The sequence below is a fragment of the Hippocampus comes genome, unplaced genomic scaffold (assembly GCF_001891065.2).
Source record: "Hippocampus comes isolate QL1 unplaced genomic scaffold, H_comes_QL1_v1.1 scaffold113, whole genome shotgun sequence".
NCBI classification, from domain to species: domain Eukaryota; kingdom Metazoa; phylum Chordata; class Actinopteri; order Syngnathiformes; family Syngnathidae; genus Hippocampus; species Hippocampus comes.
The window spans coordinates 651368-670037 of NW_017806160.1; the positions used below are offsets into that span (position 1 = coordinate 651368).

General features: G+C 44.6%; 1 protein-coding gene across 6 annotated transcripts in view; it reads left to right on the forward strand.

The window, feature by feature from the left end:
* The window catches only part of fmnl3 (formin-like 3), a 47293-nt gene extending 30887 nt beyond the window's left edge, over positions 1-16406 (forward strand). For 2 of the 6 annotated variants that reach the window (XM_019895590.1, XM_019895586.1), the window contains 20 exons: positions 1257-1403; positions 2264-2372; positions 2529-2605; positions 3927-4020; positions 5137-5211; positions 5283-5393; positions 5478-5627; positions 6212-6313; positions 6497-6881; positions 7228-7323; positions 7396-7520; positions 7618-7820; positions 8437-8740; positions 8810-8890; positions 9004-9133; positions 9359-9519; positions 9964-10065; positions 11539-11631; positions 11741-11864; positions 15268-16406. In XM_019895590.1, coding sequence (XP_019751149.1) covers positions 1257-1403; positions 2264-2372; positions 2529-2605; positions 3927-4020; positions 5137-5211; positions 5283-5393; positions 5478-5627; positions 6212-6313; positions 6497-6881; positions 7228-7323; positions 7396-7520; positions 7618-7820; positions 8437-8740; positions 8810-8890; positions 9004-9133; positions 9359-9519; positions 9964-10065; positions 11539-11631; positions 11741-11864; positions 15268-15332 — 2734 coding nt within the window. In that variant the 3' untranslated portion in view covers positions 15333-16406. Of the gene's footprint in view, positions 1-147; positions 232-1256; positions 1404-2263; positions 2373-2528; positions 2606-3926; positions 4021-5136; positions 5212-5282; positions 5394-5477; positions 5628-6211; positions 6314-6496; positions 6882-7227; positions 7324-7395; positions 7521-7617; positions 7821-8436; positions 8741-8809; positions 8891-9003; positions 9134-9358; positions 9520-9963; positions 10066-11538; positions 11632-11740; positions 11865-13598; positions 13722-14202; positions 14246-15267 lie in introns of all 6 variants that reach the window. The other 4 variants (XM_019895587.1, XM_019895589.1, XM_019895584.1 and 1 more) reach the window with 4 other exon arrangements.
* The last annotated feature ends 2264 nt before the right edge of the window (positions 16407-18670 follow it).

The window sequence follows — 18670 nt, forward strand, 5'->3', positions numbered from 1 at the left end:
ACGCGCACACACGCACACACACACACACACACACACACACACACACACACACACACACACACACACACACACACACACACACAGACACACACACACAGAGTGTGTCCTCTTGATTTCTGTGCCCTCTGTGTGCCCCCTGTGTGACAGGTGGGTCAGGGAGTTCCTCAACGATGAGAACAGAGGTCTTGATGTCTTGGTGGAGTACCTCTCCTTTGCCCAGTGTGCTGTCATGTGAGTATTTTTACACACAGCCGCGCCTGCTGATTTTTGCCATAAACGTCCTAAAAGGAATAGGGTTGGGCTGCAGCCGCTTAGCAAGCACGTTACGTCCTGCAGGGCCTAATGAGCTGCTTGTGCATCAAAAATGTGCATTCTTTGGATGTCTTTGTTGACCTTGTTGCATACTCGGCAAGCTGAATGTGGGCACACGCTACAGTACGTTATGTGGACAAAAGTTTTGGGACACTTGGTCATTACACCAACAGGAAAATTTCTCTTTCCTTCTACTCTGGGGAAATGATTGGACACACCCCCCCCCCATCATGCAACGATTCCCTCCTGCACTTGCTGTGCTCACTAGGACACATTCATGGAATTGTCCAAAATTACTATAAGGGCCTCTTGGGAAAGTCATATCTCTTCACCTTTATGCCACCCGTCCTTCGTCTTTGTGGAAAACGTCATCAATGTCATTTCTAATGAATTTGATTCCACTTTTCCTCACCGACATCATCATGCGATGGCGGTATAGCTAACGTAAGTGTCTTGCGTGCAATTACCACCTGTTGTTATAAATATTGCTGCCATAAACAATTAAAAGTAACCTTCTTTGTAAAGGTTGGTCAGGAGTAACCAATGCCTAAGGTAGGCTGAATGTTGCATCAAAGCATTTTTCGATTTCAAACAACCTTTCTTCTGAGTGCTTCTGGGTGATCTGGTCCAGATTGAAAAGTACAGGAAAGTTCTGAAGCAAAAGCCAGAATACGAAGAGGCCCCAAGTTTCTCATGTCAACACCCCAACTGATAAACAAATTGGTTAAGCCGTGTGTCCCAAGATTTTGTCCCAGTAGTGTTATGCGTATTGTTTAAGATTTACCTGAATGAGAGACAATTTCTTTGCTGAGCTTGATTGTGCAGGTGTGTGACGGTCTTGTGATAACCCCCTTTCCGCCTCGCTCACCTAAACTGCCCCCTTTCCTGCATCTGGTCTGTACCCTCGCTTCGCCTCTGTGTCTGCCTGTGTGCGTGTGGCCCAGGTTGGATTTTGAGGGGCTGGAGAATGGGGAGGATGGCTTCATGGAGAAGGGAAAATCTTGGAGCAGGTCCATAGAGGATTTGCATCCTATGAGCACTCAGCCCTTCTGCAACACATTGGTGCGGTCGGCACGCCAGTCTGTCATGCGGTATGTATCGCTGAGCCAGCTTCTGTCCGCTCTGACCTGTTCATGACTTGCCCTTCTAACTTAATGTGCGCAGTGAACATGCATCAGCATGCTAGTCTGTTGTCCTGGTGCTGTCTGTGTGGTCAGTATTTTATGAGTCTTGCATCACTGATCTATAATTTTAAAAATCAATTCAATGTTAAGGTCTGGTTTTGGTTTGGATGCAAAACGTTAGGAAATACAAAAGACAAAAAAGACAATTTAATCCAAGATAAAATATATTGTACGTATACTGCAATGAATGAATACATTCACGGGTAGAATTGGGTGATATGATGATAAACAGTATATTTATTCATTTATTTGTTTGTTTTTATGTTACACATTTACGGTGCGCGGTGAACTAAAACAGCTAATAAAAAATAATAAATAATGTGGTGAAAGAACACAAATAATCAATACGATTACTTGGGGAAAGAATTGTCAAAAAAGAACAAACTGGTCATTATTAATCACTGTTTCCCAAAAAATGGTACCAGTCGCAGTATTCCGAAATAGGTACTGAAACTGAGTACGGCTGTGAAGTGCACAAGTTAGCAAATGTGTGCACACGCTGACTGTTTGAGTCAGTTACATAATTGCCTGACTTTATGTTGACAGTGGCGAGGAAACCAGGCATCTCCCATCATGCATTGGTAACCTCAAAACCAACGCTGTCTTTTAATTCCGCCAGACCTCATTCTCCCTCATGCCTCTCAGCACGTGACACGCACAAGAGTCACGTGAATGGCAAATACATATGGAGGAATAAATCAGACAAGCTGCATTTTTGAAGTGCTGCACGGTGGCCGAGTGACAACAACTTTCACCATGTGTTGCAGCTATGGCTCAGTCTCCAGCAGCAAAACCATCAAGAACTCCCGACTTGTCAGCCAGAAGGATGACGTGCATGTGTGCATCATGTGCTTGAGAGCCATTATGAACTACCAGGTATCCAACGGTGTCGCGAAGTGGCTCATGAATACGTGTTGGCTCTATATTTGTCAGGCATGACATGTAGATCCTTCCTGCACTGTGATGTGCTGCATTTGTACCCCGTTTTGGTCTCACCACATCCTGTTGTCTGTCTCTCTCCTCTTCATGCAGTATGGCTTCAATATGGTCATGTCTCATGCACATGCAGTCAATGAAATTGCTCTCAGTATGAACAATAAGAGCTCACGGTAAGAACCGATGTCCCGTCATCACCTTGGATGCCTGCTTTCAGTCGGTGAAAGCAAAAGGGCATTATCATTTTCATTCCCATTCATTTAGTTTGTCCGCTCAAGTTAATTAGTTTGGTGACCAAGGCACCTTGAGGTAGAGGTAAGATCTTGAGCCCGAGCCCAAGCCCGACCCGACCCGACCCGAATTTCGGTTCGGGTTGGGCCGAAAATGTCAATCATTGCTTCGGGCCGGGATTCTCTCTCGCTGACTTTTTAAAAATAAATATATGCTTATAAAAATGTATACTAAAACGATGTGTGGATACTAAACTAAGGAATGCTTGTTTTAAAATAAATAATTTGGATAAAACAGAGAAGGCGCTGAAATGTAATTGCTATTTAACTACTAAACAGGAGCCGCAGACTCAGACACTTTAAGACTTAAAGTGCCGCGCTAGATTCTTAAGGGCGTATTGCTGCTGTGGTTTAAGGCCCAATTTTCAACCCGTCAAAATGACGGATGGCCTTAAATATTTCCCGTCAACTCTTAAAACAATCTCTCCATGATGGAAAATTGTCGGTTAATGTACCCCAAAAGACAGGCTTTAATTTGTTATCATAAATCACCCCTCCTCCTCCCGAGTCCTCACAAATAAAATATAAAATTTCGGGTTTGCTTCGGGCTCAGGGCCTGCAAATCAAGGTAATTGGTCGGGCTCGGGCCGGATCGGGATTTAATACCCGCGGTCCGGGTCGGGTCGGGCTGGATTTTTTAGGCCCGATCTTACCTCTACCTCGAGGGACAAGAGGCATTTGGCAAAGCATTTCAGTGTAAAAGTTGAACGTCTTACCAGTTCGTGAAATGTCAGTTGAAAAATGTTGAGGTTGTTCCACTAATTATGTCAAACATCAATTAACAGAAAGCGCTTTGTTGATACATGCATTGGACCATATGCTTTTACAAGTTCAGCTCCTGGATTTGCTCCTGGAGGAAGAGCCTGCGACCTGTTCATATGATATGCTTGTTCTTTGAAGTTGGGAAGGAGAGGCGTCCATGCAGATAGTTAGCCGAATGTTTTCTGAAAGGTGATTAGTGCTTCAACTCGAGTCAGTGCTTGGTCACTTCTTCAGGAAGGCTAAACGGAAGCAACACCTTCAAGCCATTAAGAGCAGCACTTGCTTTTGTTTTGCGTACAGTCTTACACCAATTTTGACATTGACACGCATTTATTCCTGCAGTCTAGAATCGGCTTCGCTGCTTTCTAAACTTGAACCTGAGCTTCAGTGCTTGCTTTTGAAATGTCTGTGCTGTCCTAATGGGTGCCTCCCACACTTTCAGGACAAAGGCCTTGGTCCTTGAGCTGCTGGCTGCCGTCTGCCTCGTTCGAGGAGGTCACGAGATCATCCTGTCAGCGTTTGACAACTTCAAAGAGGTGCCCAAAGGCGGACTCAATTCAATTTCACTTACCTTATTATTCCTTTTGGTCCTCAAGGGCACCAGGGTAGTCCCGTTGTTAAAATGCAAAGGGAATAGACTTCAGCCAACAAATTCATCCATACAGTCTCAGTTGAGTCAAACCTGTTAAAGAAGTGAAACAATATTTTAATATTTCACATGACCTTGTTGCCTAATGGAATACAGAGCCTTTAGTTGTTTCATTTAGTAATCTCTTGTCACCCATAACTGTAGATAATTCAAAAAAAAAAAGATAAATGAATGGCCCCACATTGCTGGGATGCATGGAGGCCTGCAGGGCCAGCATGCGGGGATGAAAGTTGAGGAGCTCTGGAAGTTGTCACTTCCACAGAGGGTGCAAGGGAAGCTCTGTGGTGACCTGTCAGAGGTCATATGTCACATTAGGATGCCACATGTGAGACAACTCGGAGCAATAAAAAGAGAGCAATTCCCGATGGCAGGCAGGGGACTGCCAACTTTTACCGGGCATCTTCCTGCCCACAATACCAAAACAGAGAGAAAAAGAGCTCTCTCATTAGAACAAGATGGGTTTCTTTTTTGATTTTATTGTCGTGTTTTGGAAATGTCTGCATTTTTCTGAGCACTTACAAGAAGCCATCCATTAGTAGCTTACGACAGCCATTCATTTGTATTTTATTAAGAAAAAAAAAAGTCAAAGAGTTTGCTGGGAAAACATGCCATTGTTTGTTTTTACTTTTGTCTGGGTAGTTTTGGTTTAAAGATTTGTACCCCATATTTTTTTCACTTGACTTGCCTCGCTTTGACCGCTGAGGATAAGAATAAATTGCTACCAAACATAGAATAGCTTCTCAGATGGATAACTGATGTCAGAATGTTTTTCATGCATTGGTTGATGATGAGGAGTAGACATTCAAAGATAAAATTGCTTTCACCAGGAGTAGTGACCTCAGCTAAATCTCAACATAAAGGTTAATGGTGTGGAGGAGAAAAAAAACCAATCTAAAATGTGTCGTGAACTGTCAAGAAAAAAATTAAAGGTTGTATACAGTGCAGTGTATGCGTGCGTCTCTTGCTACATAGAATGCACATCATTGAACTGTGGCTTTTTTAGGTCTGTAAGGAGAAGCATCGTTTCGAGCGCCTGATGGATTTCTTCCGCAGTGAGGAGGGAAACATCGACTTTATGGTAAAGAGAAGCTCTGCATTCTTGTATTTAGCTGTGGCCAGTATGCAAATGTCTGTTTGTCTGGGATCCAGGTTGCTTGCATGCAGTTCATCAACATCGTGGTCCACTCAGTGGAGGACATGAACTTCAGAGTCCACCTGCAGTTCGAATTCACCAAGCTCGGACTGGATGACTATTTGGAGGTCAAACTCTCAGAGGAGATAACATGGAGACGATGTGCTCTGTCCAGTGTCATTAACGATTGCGATGTAATTTACCATCCTCAGAGATGTAAGCACACTGAGAGTGACAAGCTGTCGGTGCAGATCCAGGCCTACCTGGACAACGTGTTCGACGTGGGTGGTCTGCTGGAAGATGCCGAGACCAAAAATGCAGCACTGGAAAAGGTGGAGGAATTGGAGGAGCACTTGTCTCATGTAAGTGCACCCGCCACTCTCGACCACCAACGCGGCTCACCGGGCCCACCGAGAATCATTTAGACTGTGTGCATGTACGGTAGGCAACACAACTGCTCCAACGCTATGATTATAACAGACAGTGTTTTGGTTTTATAAATGGTTTGGCATAATTACGGGGTGGGGAACTTTGCAAAATGTGGTGCACGTAACAATTCCGATATTGTTTTCATGCTGGCTCCTTCCATCTTTGCATCCCACGCTGCCTTGCAAAAGAGCATCTACACATGGAAAAGGTCGTGGGCAGTTATGACATCATTTGAGGAATGTCATAACAAACTCTGCTCTCAGGGGTCAGGAATGATGAGGGAGGATGAGGCTGAATTCCAGCGCAACATGTGCACTCTTTTCATATTCAACAATAAAAAGCTACGTCACACGTTTGCTGCATCATGCTGCCGGCCGTCTCATATTTCTGCTTGATGATGCTCCTCGTAAACGGGATTGTGGGGATGATGCTGCAGATGCCGCCGCTGCTGCTGCTGCTGCTGCTGCTGCTGCTGTGAATGTGGAATTCACCTCCTCCGATTGTACTTTTTTTCCAGGTGACAGAAAAGCTTCTGGAGGTTGAGAATGAAACGATGATGAAGGTGGCTGACTTGGAGAAGGTGCTCCTCCAGAAAGATAAAGATCTTCAAGCAATACGGGTAGGCTTGAGCTCACATGGACGCAAGATTAATACCGGGAGGTTAAGAAGCTCAAGTAGCATGTATCGTTTTCATTTAACTAAAACCGTGTGATGGCGAATGAGGTCGGCAGGAAGCAGGATGTTTTTTCAGCTTGTCAAGTCAGGCTCTTGTGCTCCACATTGCCCCCCTGTGCCTGCTCAGGAGACGTACGAGTCGACCAACACGCAGGTCAACACCCTGAGGAGGGTGCTGAAGGAGAAGGACGCCGCCTTCCAGAGGCACTTCAACATTGAGAAGCGGCTACTGGAGCTGGAGCAGCAAGGCACCATCCGCCTGCACAAGAAGCCTGATGGAAACATCGCCATCGTGCCGCTCGGCGTGGGCGGCACAGCCGCAGTGGCGGGCGCTGGCAGCGGCGGCGGCGGCCTTGCCATCCCCCTAGCCGATATTGGGATGCTCCCTTTGGCTTCGGTCTCAGCCGTATCGGAAGCAGGGGTACTGGATCCCAGTTTGCCCCCGGCCAGTGAAGCTCCACCCCCGCCACCTCCACCACCTCCGCCTCCTCCTCCGCTTCCTTCTACCACAAGTGAGTCTAGCGACACACAGCTGCGGCATTTCCGGGGAGGGCACGTTTCTATTTTCAGGTGGTCTGTGTGGCCAGAGAGTGTCTTTCCCAATAAAGGCAAATACCGACATTTATCATTACTGTCACCATTGTCTCTACTGCTAATCCAATTAGGGTCACGGGTGGCACATGCACACAAACAACCGTGAAGACTCACATTCACACACATGGGCAATTTGGAGTCTTCTTCTAGTTGCATTTTTATTTGAGTGGAAATGTATTGACTTTGTTACCAAAGCAGAATTTCTCTTTTATAGACTGATTTTCATTTGAAATTGATTTTAAAAAACAACTTCACTTTCGACAGGCCGCCTCAATGCACCACCACCACCCCCTCCGCTTCCTCTCGCTCCTCCTCTGCCCGGAGCTTCTCCTTCGGTCATCCTGAGTGTGGGTCTCTCAGGTAAGAACACTTGTTACTCCTCTTTACTGCACCGAGTGGAGCCAAACTCAACACTTTTATCCTCTCTTGCAGCCATTCGAATCAAGAAGCCCATCAAGACTAAGTTCCGCCTGCCCGTGTTTAACTGGACCGCCTTAAAGCCCAATCAGATCAACGGCACCGTTTTCAATGAAATTGATGATGAACGGGTGCTCGAAGTATGTCAAGCGGCTGAGCTCCCTTATTCACGTTCGCCGATTTGGTCTTTTAATTTAGAGGGCGGCGATCGGTTTGTAAATGATGATCTCTGTGCAGGAACTGGATTTGGAGAGGTTTGAGGAGCTGTTTAAAACGCGTGCGCAAGGTCCGATTGTGGATCTGTCGTGCACAAAGAGCAAAGTTGCTCAGAAGACGGTCAACAAAGTGACACTACTGGACGCCAATCGTTCCAAGAACTTAGCCATCACGCTGAGGAAGGCAAACAAGACCACAGAGGAGATCTGCAAAGCCATTGAGAAGTATTCAACACTTATTTTTCAATCTTCTTTCAAAGCAGCGGAGCCCAAATAAAAGCAGATTGTAAAATGACAAAAAGACCGTACAGCACAGGTGTCAAACTCAAGGCCCGTGGGCCAGATGTGGCCCATCATATCATTTAAGTGGCCCGCGAAAGCAAATCAAAGATGACAACTTCCATGATACTTGCTAAAATGTGTACCAAAATTTCAAATTTTCATATGTAATAAACCAGTGACATTTTGTAAGCATTTTCTTGTTACCAAACCCCTCATTACAGTTACTGAAACAATAGTTGAATAAAACATTATTCTTGACTTCTTTGTACAGTTTCAGTCATCACGGCCCTCCAAGGGAAACGGTAAAGATAATGTGGCCCGCGACAAAAAATGAGTTTGACCCCCCTGCCGTACAGTGAAATCAATTTCATTTAAAAGGCATTTTTACTGTGTTGTATGGGTTAAAATAAACGAACAACAAAGAAAAAATTGTGAATTCAAATTCTAATGACTGGAATTATTTTCACCAAAATGATCACCAAAGATATGCTGCAGTGCACCAAAATCCCCAGATTTTTTTCACCATGACATCGACCACATTTTTCTAATACCTGCCTAGATTTGACCTGAAGGCCTTACCGGTGGACTTTGTGGAGTGCCTGATGCGCTTCCTACCCACGGAAGCAGAGGTCAAGGTCCTACGTCAGTACGAACGGGAGCGGCGTCCACTGGACCAGCTGGCCGATGAGGACCGCTTCATGCTCCTGTTCAGCAAGATTGAGAGGCTCACGCAGAGGATGAACATCATCACCTTCGTCGGGAACTTTGCCGACAACGTCAACATGCTCACGCCGCAGCTCAACGCAATCATCGCCGCTTCCGGTTCGGTCAAATCCTCGCCGAAGTTAAAAAGAATGCTCGAGGTTTGTCGATTATTCTTTTGGAGTAGTTTCAAATGTGAGTGTGCATCAATTCCTCTTATGGACTTGCAGATTATTCTCGCCTTGGGCAACTATATGAATAGCAGCAAGCGAGGGTGTGTCTACGGCTTCAAATTGCAAAGTCTTGATCTGGTAAGTAACGCAGCAAACATTTGTGGCCACTTGTGCTCATTTCTCCTCTTCCTGCACAGTTTCCGGTTGTGGACCGTATGCTGTAGCTTTGATTCATTTGTTTTGTGGCGCAGCTGCTGGACACCAAGTCCACAGACAGGAAAATGACGCTGCTCCACTACATAGCTCTCATTGTGAAGGAGAAATATCTGGAGCTGGCCAATTTCTACAATGAACTGCACTTTGTGGATAAAGCTGCAGCAGGTGAGTGTGTATTCTCTTCATTGAAACTGTTGTGTTGGGATGAGAAAGACAGTGTTTTTCTTTTTTTTGGGGGGGGGGGGAGCGGGAAATCAAAAATGTAGACTCACCAACAACAACACCCGATCTAAAGCTTTCTAATAGGGTACATACACGTATTGGAATAGTGTACGGTCGTGGCAGTTAAAATGCTTGAAACGTGACTTATTCCTTTGACTGTGCCCAAAGTGTCACTGGAAAATGTTCTGCTGGATGTGCGGGAGCTGGGAAAAGGCATGGAGCTGATCCGGAGAGAATGTAGTCTCCATGACCACTCGGTCCTTAAGGGCTTTGTCCAGGCGAGTGACGCCCAGCTGGATAAGCTGCAGAGGGATGCCAAGACAGCAGAGGTAGGAGACGCTGCCCGAGCAGGGGCACACAAAAATAGACAGGAAGCAAACATCTGTGCCAGATGCTGCTCAGCACCCCCTTAGGCTGGATTCACACTGCTCCAAAAAAAAAAAAAATGCAGCAACTACGCAGGTGTCATCATCAGGCGGCGACCGATGACAGTTAAAGAGGAGTTGTTTTCCTTGCTGTATGACGTGACGTCCTGCTTCACATTCAATATGTCCATTTATTCTGCATTCATATTGCGAGATATCCGCTGAAAAGATGACGTCATTTCATGCATTGTTTACGCTCTTTCCGCTGCCATTATGCATCCCAACGGTGCCGCTTGGGAGCCGAGCAACTGAACTCGTGTCAGCCACGCAGTGTGAATCCCGCCTTACACACAACTATTCAGGACTCTTATTGGTCCATCGTTGGAACGGTTCTCATTCCAATTCCAGGAAGCCTTCAATCATGTGGTGAACTACTTTGGAGAGAGCGCCAAGACCACTCCACCATCTGTGTTCTTCCCCGTGTTTGTGCGCTTTATCAAGGCCTACAAGGTGACAACATCCACAAGTAGCATCTTTGCTGTCTGTCTTTTAAGCCCTGCACTCACACAACGCAGATTTCAGGAAGTTCCCTGGACAGACAGGGCAGAATTTTGGCCACCCCGGTGCCACAGGACGTGGCGCGCGGTCTGGGGCCAAATAACAGGAAAGGCCAGCTGGGTCTGACGGTTGAACTGCAGCTGCGGCGTTTCGACCGCTTCTTCCCTCTCGTCCTCTCCAGCCGTCCACAGCGTCGCGCTGCCCCCGCCACACAACACACTTCCTGAGATTGTTCTCACTGCAGATTTATGGCATCTGCTTACGGAAATGTGTGCAGCACAAGGACTTCTGTGTATTTCGGTCTGATAAAGCAATAGTCACACAGTGTTTCCTGGTCATAAGTTAAGAGGGGAGAGCCTTTGCCTTTGAGCCTCTTCGGATTCTGGTTTTTGCTTTGTGTCGCGATGTCATCGTCAAGCCACCTTCGACCGTCCCTCCCGACCAAACAAAAAAAGAACAAAATAACTCAAACTAAAATTGAAAAAACATTTTTGTTGATGAAATAAAATTTAAATGAGAGTGCTTAAAAAAATGACAACAAACTCAAACCGCACGAAGACAAAACTATTTCTAGCGAAAATGTCCTTGTCCTCTGTCAATTAATTTCATACATGAACGTTCCAGGTTGAGTTTAAATGTTTTTATTTCCAAACTACTGTGCATCCAACATATGGAAAAAGGAAGAAGAAACTAAACTAAAATGTAGCATTTTCTAAAAAATAAATATAACCTGCTCTGAAAATTTACTACAACTAAGTACATTGAAAGGAGAGAGAGATTCAAGAAGAAAAATCTCAAACTATTCTAACCCTCCCTGACCAGCCTTTTTGCGAAAGGGCATTACCCATAAACTTTCTGGCCACCCACAACGTTTACCGACTCTATGCAAGAGTTTCATGCTCGAAACATAAATAACAAGAAAAGAGAGTCAGTAACTAAACAGTATAGATCAGTATATGTCAATATATATCAAGAATACAGTCTGACAGAACAATAGCCATGTGAACAGAACAACTTGCTTCAAAACGGTTGACTAACATTACTATCCGTACAGAAAAACAAAACAGCTGTCAACACATACTATTTTAAAATCTTAAGATGTTTGAGTGAGACCTAAATCGGACATACAAAGAAAACAAAGCACGCCTGAGACATACATCACCAGTACAGGTACTCGTCGTCCTGCGGTGACGGCGGTTCGGAAAAGTGGAGTTGCATTCATTTGTCTGGAAGCACCTTTACACCTCGCCTTAACTCGATGACATTTTCCACAAAGGTTAAGGGAAGGTGGTATAAAGGTTCGAAGATTTGACTTTCCCAAGTGGCCCTTTGGTTATTTCCTGTTCCAAATAAAGCCCCGCAACCGCATTGACTTTTATTTGACTTTCTTGTTGCTGACAGCTGATCTTTTCCTCATCTCTTCAGGATGCCGTGGCGGACAACGAACAAAGGAAAAAGCAGGAGGAAGCCATGAGAGAAAAGTTACTGGCTCAAGAGGCTAAACAGCATGACCCGAAGGTGTGGTCCAAGTGCACGCCTCTCAGCCGTGCCGAATGAAGCATTGCGGTGTGTCCGTCCGCAAGGCACGGCGAAACACTCCAAGTGCACTCTGTCGATTGTTTTTCAGGTGCAGTCCCAAAAGAAGAGGCACCAGCAGCAGGAGCTGATTGCGGAGCTGCGCAAGCGGCAGGCCAAAGACCACCGGCCCGTGTACGAGGGCAAGGACGGCACCATTGAGGACATCATCACAGGTGGGCCAGACTGCACCTCTCGGAGATCCCGTCGCGGGCCAAGGACCACTGTGGTCATTCACTGTTCGGCTCCTTTGAAATGCACTTTGTGCTATGTGGTGCACACGCCGTCACATCTGGAATCCAGCACGTAGTGGTTATTCCGTGACGTGTCGTCTGGCAAAGTTCTCCAATGTGCACCCAATGTGGTCGACCCTCAACTGTGAGTCAAGCGGTTTGAGCCCACGTGGGAGAGGTCACTGCTTCGGTTTGCCCAAAAAACAGCGAATACTAATACTTTTTTTTCTCTGAATTTGCTCTCAAGCTCGAGTAGAATGTTGCATTCAACATTCAAATGCAAATGTAGAAACTATGATGTGCCCACGAACAAGAGCTATTTTTGGGGGGTTTGTTTTCACATTTCATTTAGGTTTTTTTTTCTTTTTTCTCATATTCGCTGAGACATGACCTCACTGACCACCTGACAAGCCTAGTGGGAGTCAAGTTGTCTGGATCACAATTTTCAACGGTTCAGGTTGTCATGCGTCACAAAAGTCGAACAAATCAGAAATCTGCACTACAGTAGTTGCTTTTTCCTGGATGTCATGAGGGAGAAGAGGAAACAAAACAGTCACCGCGACTAGGCAAGCTATTCCAATGCAGAGTAGCGTCTTTGTGTACTTATGTGTCTTCACACCTTTATCCTGTTATTGAAATGTTGCTCATATTGAATAGACGCTCAATTAGGTGCACCTGCACAACTTATACAAACGAGCATTTTCAGAAATTGGAAAAAAAAAATCCCAATTCTGATTGGAGATGTGGTTCTGATACTTTGGTGGATTCAGCAAGCTCTATCGGGGGTGAAGATGTATTTAATTTTTCCAAAGTGATCCATTGCTGAGATGGACTGCAAGCTAACTAACTGGAACCTAAGGCGCATTCGGAAATGCACTCGGACGCCTGTGTGCCACTCTGAGATTGGGTGTGTTCGGGGAGGAAGCGTCCGCTCCTGTCGCTCCGTTCTATTCAATTCCGAATACAGCCTGGGTTGGTGCACCGTGTCCTTAGTCGGAGCGCCTTGTGCCACGCTCCGGTTTTGCTACACTCTGAATCCAGATTGCATTGGAAAAGAATGGCTACTTTTTGTGAACTTATCAACAAATTTGAGTAACGCTCTAAGTTTCCGAACAGTCTCAGTGAACCGGTGCGCGCTCAGAGTTTGTTTCCGAACGCCCTCATCATGCGCCAGCAACTGAAAGACGCAACCTGCGCCTCCCTGCCCTCACGAAGCCACACGGGGGACAGCTGAAGCACAAACACAAAAACAGCAATTGCATTGGAAAAGAATGGCTACTTTTTGTGAACTTATTTTTAATGGTTTTTTTTTCACTTAAATAAAGTACATAAATATATGAAGTAATTGCTGAGCCAGACTGAGTTCCGACGGGGTTGTAGCCCCCCCTAGCCTTGGTGTAGTGCCGTGCATGAATGGAACAGAGTGAAGACGGTAATTGATCAATGCTTGAAATCAAAGTAAGTGAAGCTGGCATTCGGAAAACAAATATGTTTCCCTGCCAGGCGCAACTTTTCACTGAAGGAAAAGTTTTGCAGACTCCATCCAGTTGATGCACAGCTGTCATGAGTGTCTCCTTAACGCCGTGTGAATGTGTTCCAGTGTTTGGCCCTCCTTGCTGATAAAGACATGTTCTCCCCCCTACCCCCTTTCCTCCTCCTCCCTCCCCCCTCCCCCAGTACTGAAGAGCGTGCCATTCACAGCCCGCACGGCTAAACGCGGCTCACGGTTCTTCTGTGAGGCCAACCTCTGCGACGATGCCAACTGCTAGCCCCTCCCCCTTTAACGCCAAGGTTGTCCAGGTGTCTTTCATATGTGTCCCCCCAACCCTCCCACATCTCCACTTTGCATGCAGCATGATCCTCATCACTCCATTCCACAGCCAGCGCACACTAACTTGGGCCGTCATTTTGTTTGCGTTTGACATGAAAAGACTCGTATCTGGTGATAAGAGTCAGCCAAACCTCTTTGCAGGGAGAACAACGTGTCAACACGTACAAAATATACTGATACGCTCCAAATACAAGAAAAGACAACACTTCCACTAGGGAAGTACTGAGCGTAAGCTTGCCGCATGCAATGTAAATGGCTGTGCGTTACATTAGCCTCCCCAGCCAAGCCCACCCCCGCCCCATGAACACCATCATGAAGAGGTTTGGCTAAGTCATTGGTTTGACCCACAATGCTTTGTTCCATGAGACTAACTTGTTTGGTGTTGGTTTTCCTGCTAACATGTGACTCTTCTTTCCTCAACCACCCATTGTCTGTCATCTCGCCTTCCAGCTGATATGAAGATTTTGGACAGTACAGTATTTCCTAAAGGAGGGTAAGGAAGGTAGCCTGGCTGAGCGCTGTCTCACCCGCCCGTGTGTGCTGCTCCAGTGGTGTCAGCTGCTTCAGCCTCGCGCAAACTCAAGCTACCTCATATTACGCAACACAAATCAACCCGACTGATTAGTAGACGGTTCCTGACACACACAAAAAAGGGGGCCATCCATCAAAAGGGTTTTCGGAACCAGTGCACCCCCATGCCTTTCTCCACCACCACCTTCATCATCTTCCTCCTCCTCACGCACTCCTTGATGTTGCATGTTGTCCAGTGTTCATCCAACTCTGCCATCAAACCATGTTTTGTCCCGTGTTAATGGTTGCCCGCGGTGTGCTGTCTGGTCAGCAGGCTCGACGAGCACAACAAACAGCCACAAAGATACAAATACCTCCATTGGACACAACGTTAGGCACACCTGCATGTTCTCATGAGACTCAATACTGGAGTGCTGTATTCGACTTAAACAAAAATAACACTCCACCATGGAAGGTACTTGGTTAACATGAGCATGGTGTCATCATATTTCGAGGTGTTTCTAATATTATTAAAAAAAAAAAAAAAAAAAGAACTGTGTTCAATTACAAAAATAAAGGCGTATTTGTCAAGGCATGTAATATGCTTTAATGTTGGGTTGGATCTGATTAGTGATCATCATGTTGGTACCAATGGGTGTCCATCAAGAACATGAGGAAATAATCTCTCGACAATTAGTAATGCCGAAATTGCGTTGTGCCAAATCAAGAGCCTGTTGACCTGGAAGTGCAATCATGATTCTCACGATTATTACCTCTCATATGTGACTTGTTGCTTTTGTTTCATTCCTAAAAGCTTTGAATTTCCACTGACATCACAAACAGTCTGTCGAGATCCAAGGCTTTGGGAATTTGTCGTGATTCACTTGTGCAGCAAATGAGCAATACTTTGAAAATGTCGGACACACACTCATCGAGTTTAGACGTGTGTCTCATCTAACATTTGTGCACCCACCCCTCCCTCCCTCTCTTCATGCCTACTCACAGATCTGAGAAACCAGCCTTACCTGCGAGCTGATGCCTTGATCCGGAACGGTTGGAAGAGACCCTAAACCACTTATTGATCACTTATACTTCCCCCTCCCTTTGCCCTAACCATCCTGGCCGTGTTGCCGACAGTCCATTTCGACCCTGGGACCGCACATCACAAAGACTGAAAATAAAGGTGGTTTTTGTCAGAACAGAGGCCTTGTTTTAGCTGGCTAATTTATTTATTTATGAAGGCCTTTTTACAGCCACTTTAAAAGAAGTGGAACGTTCACTTCTAGACTTTCCTCCTCTGCTCTGGTTGAGAAGGCCAGTGAGAGGATGTGGAATGCAGCAGCAGTGAGCTGATGCACGTGCATCTTTGGAACTCCACATGGACATGGACATGGAGTTGATGCAGCTATTGGGATATTTTTTCGCAAAGACTTGTAAGAATAATTCCAATTATATTGTATGAGACACTCGAGGAACCCTCACCGGAGGCCATTTCATTTATGTGCTTGTTATTGGCAGTTGTATGCATTTATCTGGACAATTCTGCAATGTAAAACAAACAAACAAAAAAAAACAGTCTCATGTTTTGCTTTACATGTGCCTTTGGTGGAAACAGTGTTATGCCTTAATATTTGTATCGTATTTTACACCTTATAAGAATACTTTTCTATTGTCTTGTACTATTGCCAGTAGCCTTATGATACAGAATCACTATGCAAAAAGGGCAGTTGTTTGAGAATGAATGAAGAAGGATCGGAAAATAGTGACTCTTGCTTTGCGAGTCACATGTGCCTTGTCTGAACATGACAACACTTTCTGCCACACAAAGTGACGCTTGAGAAGTGTATGAAGAAGATTACTGGCGGACTGCTGTTAGCCAGCATGCTGACGGACAAAGGACTGATTTTTTTCCAATGCCTCAGCTCATTGGAGATGGAGTGACCATTTTCTACACTAATTCTTGTGACAATACATTAAACTGAGTTCCTATTAGTGTACAATCAAATCAGGACATTTACTTGAAAAATGGTCTTGCATGATTTATTTTCAGTGTAATAAAGAAGAATTATGTAAAAGCCATATTCGTTTTTTTTTTTTTAGCTTGGCTTCTGGTAATGATGGGAGAGTAAAGCTTCAAATTTGAACCAGTTATATATATTTTTTTACTTCTCTCGAAGGCACTGGTGGTTTAAATAAAGGGGTTCAAGGAATGTCAAGTCAGTGTGCTTTCAGGCCAATGTTGAACAGAAAATGCCATCTTGAGGAGTCAAAAATGCAATAACTGGTTCATGAAGCAAAATTGAAACTTCATTTTCCCCACAACTAGCTTCTTAAATGCCAAGATTTATTTGAATGTATGGTAACATGTTTATTGTACTTTCTCTCATCTAGCGGAAGAGCATTTATTTTTCTTGCATGTCACTGTGATTGATAGATGAGCAAAGGCAAAAAATTAGGAGTGTAGAGTAACAGTGGAGACTTCCCATATTCCACCTCTACCAGAATCATTGCATGCCCTAACACTACCGCCATCTCTTCCAGGCATGGCTCCAGTATTTTCTTCTCTTCCTGGGCTAAAAGGGGTGGTTGGCATAGGGGGGCTGAGAAAATAATGTATACATGTTTTGTAGAATATCAAATAAAACTCTAGAGGGGCTGAAATGAGGATACTGTACACAAATTTCTGACAGAGCTGTAGCAGGCGCTAGCCCCGGTAGCGCCATCCCGGACCTCTTCAAATGACAGACATGAGCCACAGTACATCGCTACTATAAAAATCCATTTAATTTCTTATATCAAAAAGAAACAGAATCATAAAAACAATCAGAACCACACAAATCGATGTGGGTTTTTGCCAACAAATACATTTCTCCAACTGAATGATGATTGCTCTAATTTATGTGGTCAGATGTTCAAAAAAAATTTGAAAAAAAGAACACTGTTAAACATGAAGGGGTAAATTCGCTTTCCACTGAATGTACGGTCTGAATGTGTGTGTGTGTGTGTGTGTGTGTGTGTGTGTGTGTGTGTGTGTGTGTGTGTGTGTGTGTGTGTGTGTGTGTGTGTGTGAGCACCATGCAGTAATATGGCAGGTTCGGGCCCACAAGCTCAGTTAAATCAGCACGACGGCTAACAGTGCGACACAGCGAGAACATTCTTGAGACAGATGGTTAGCATTAGCAGCGCGGCAAAGGCTTTTGCAAAGGAATGCTTATCAGGAAGCTGATCAGTCTCCGTCCTGGGAATGCACTTAACTGTGAGAATTAACCTAAATCACCTGACCATGTCATTACACAGAATAATGATAAAAAGAAATTGTCTCCCATAAACATACGTACCATCTAATGATCACCCTGGCCTTTCCTCAAAGTACAGTTCCGGTCAACAGAGAAGGAATAAACGCTAAATTCAACGCAGCTAATTATTTGTCACTTTTGTTTTGGGTGGGAGTTAACATACATACGATAGGTCTGCTGTCATGTTCTTCAACAAAATTTGCCTCAGACAGTTAGCCAAGGCCACAGTGTCCATCCCAGACATCTCTCATTCTGGAATGTTACAATCATCATCATCATCGTCACCATCATCATCATCCGGCACTAACTCACATGCATATTCACTGTAAATAATGACTTGTTATAAAGTACAGACTGCTAATTGTTACTGATGTTCCTGGGTATACTTTCAAGACACTTTGTTAATAGGTTTGCATATATATATATATATATATATATATATATATACACATACACACATGGGCGTGTATATACACAAAGATAGGTATGCAATTTTAAAGGTGAATAAGATTTAAATTGTATTACAGTACTCAATAACAGTCTGATAAAATATTGACAATTTTGCTCCCTCTACACTCGAGCATTCAAACCTTGATGACATCATTACAGTTTTATACTTAGAGGCAATTCATGAGTTAAATATTGTGACACGACTTTTTAAAAACTTTTTTTTCCTGTCTTTGCTGAGTTGTATTTTATTGAAGCAATCAAGGTGGAATATTACCAAATAGATAAAACTTTTACTGTAGATTTTTTTCAGGAAATAAAGTGGAATCTCATTTTTTTCTGATTAAAATAAATCTGAAGAATAAAGTTGTATCTCTTTGGAGGGGCGTAATATGAGAAAGTTAGATATTTGTAGTGAGAAAAATAAAAGTTTCATATTGCCTGAATAAATATTTTGAAGAAAGCCGTATTCCTTCCCGGAAACCCGTTTTTAATTTTATTCCAGGTTGACTCCAGGGTTTGTCCAAGTTGTGGTATCGGGATCTCGAGTGGTGTTCGGGCTCACTCTCGTGGCACTTGAAAGAATTCCCGCTCACCAATCACCGCCTCTGAACTTTCAAAGGCATCCCTCAGTCAGTCTGGGGGGGGGGGGGGCGCCTGGCAAG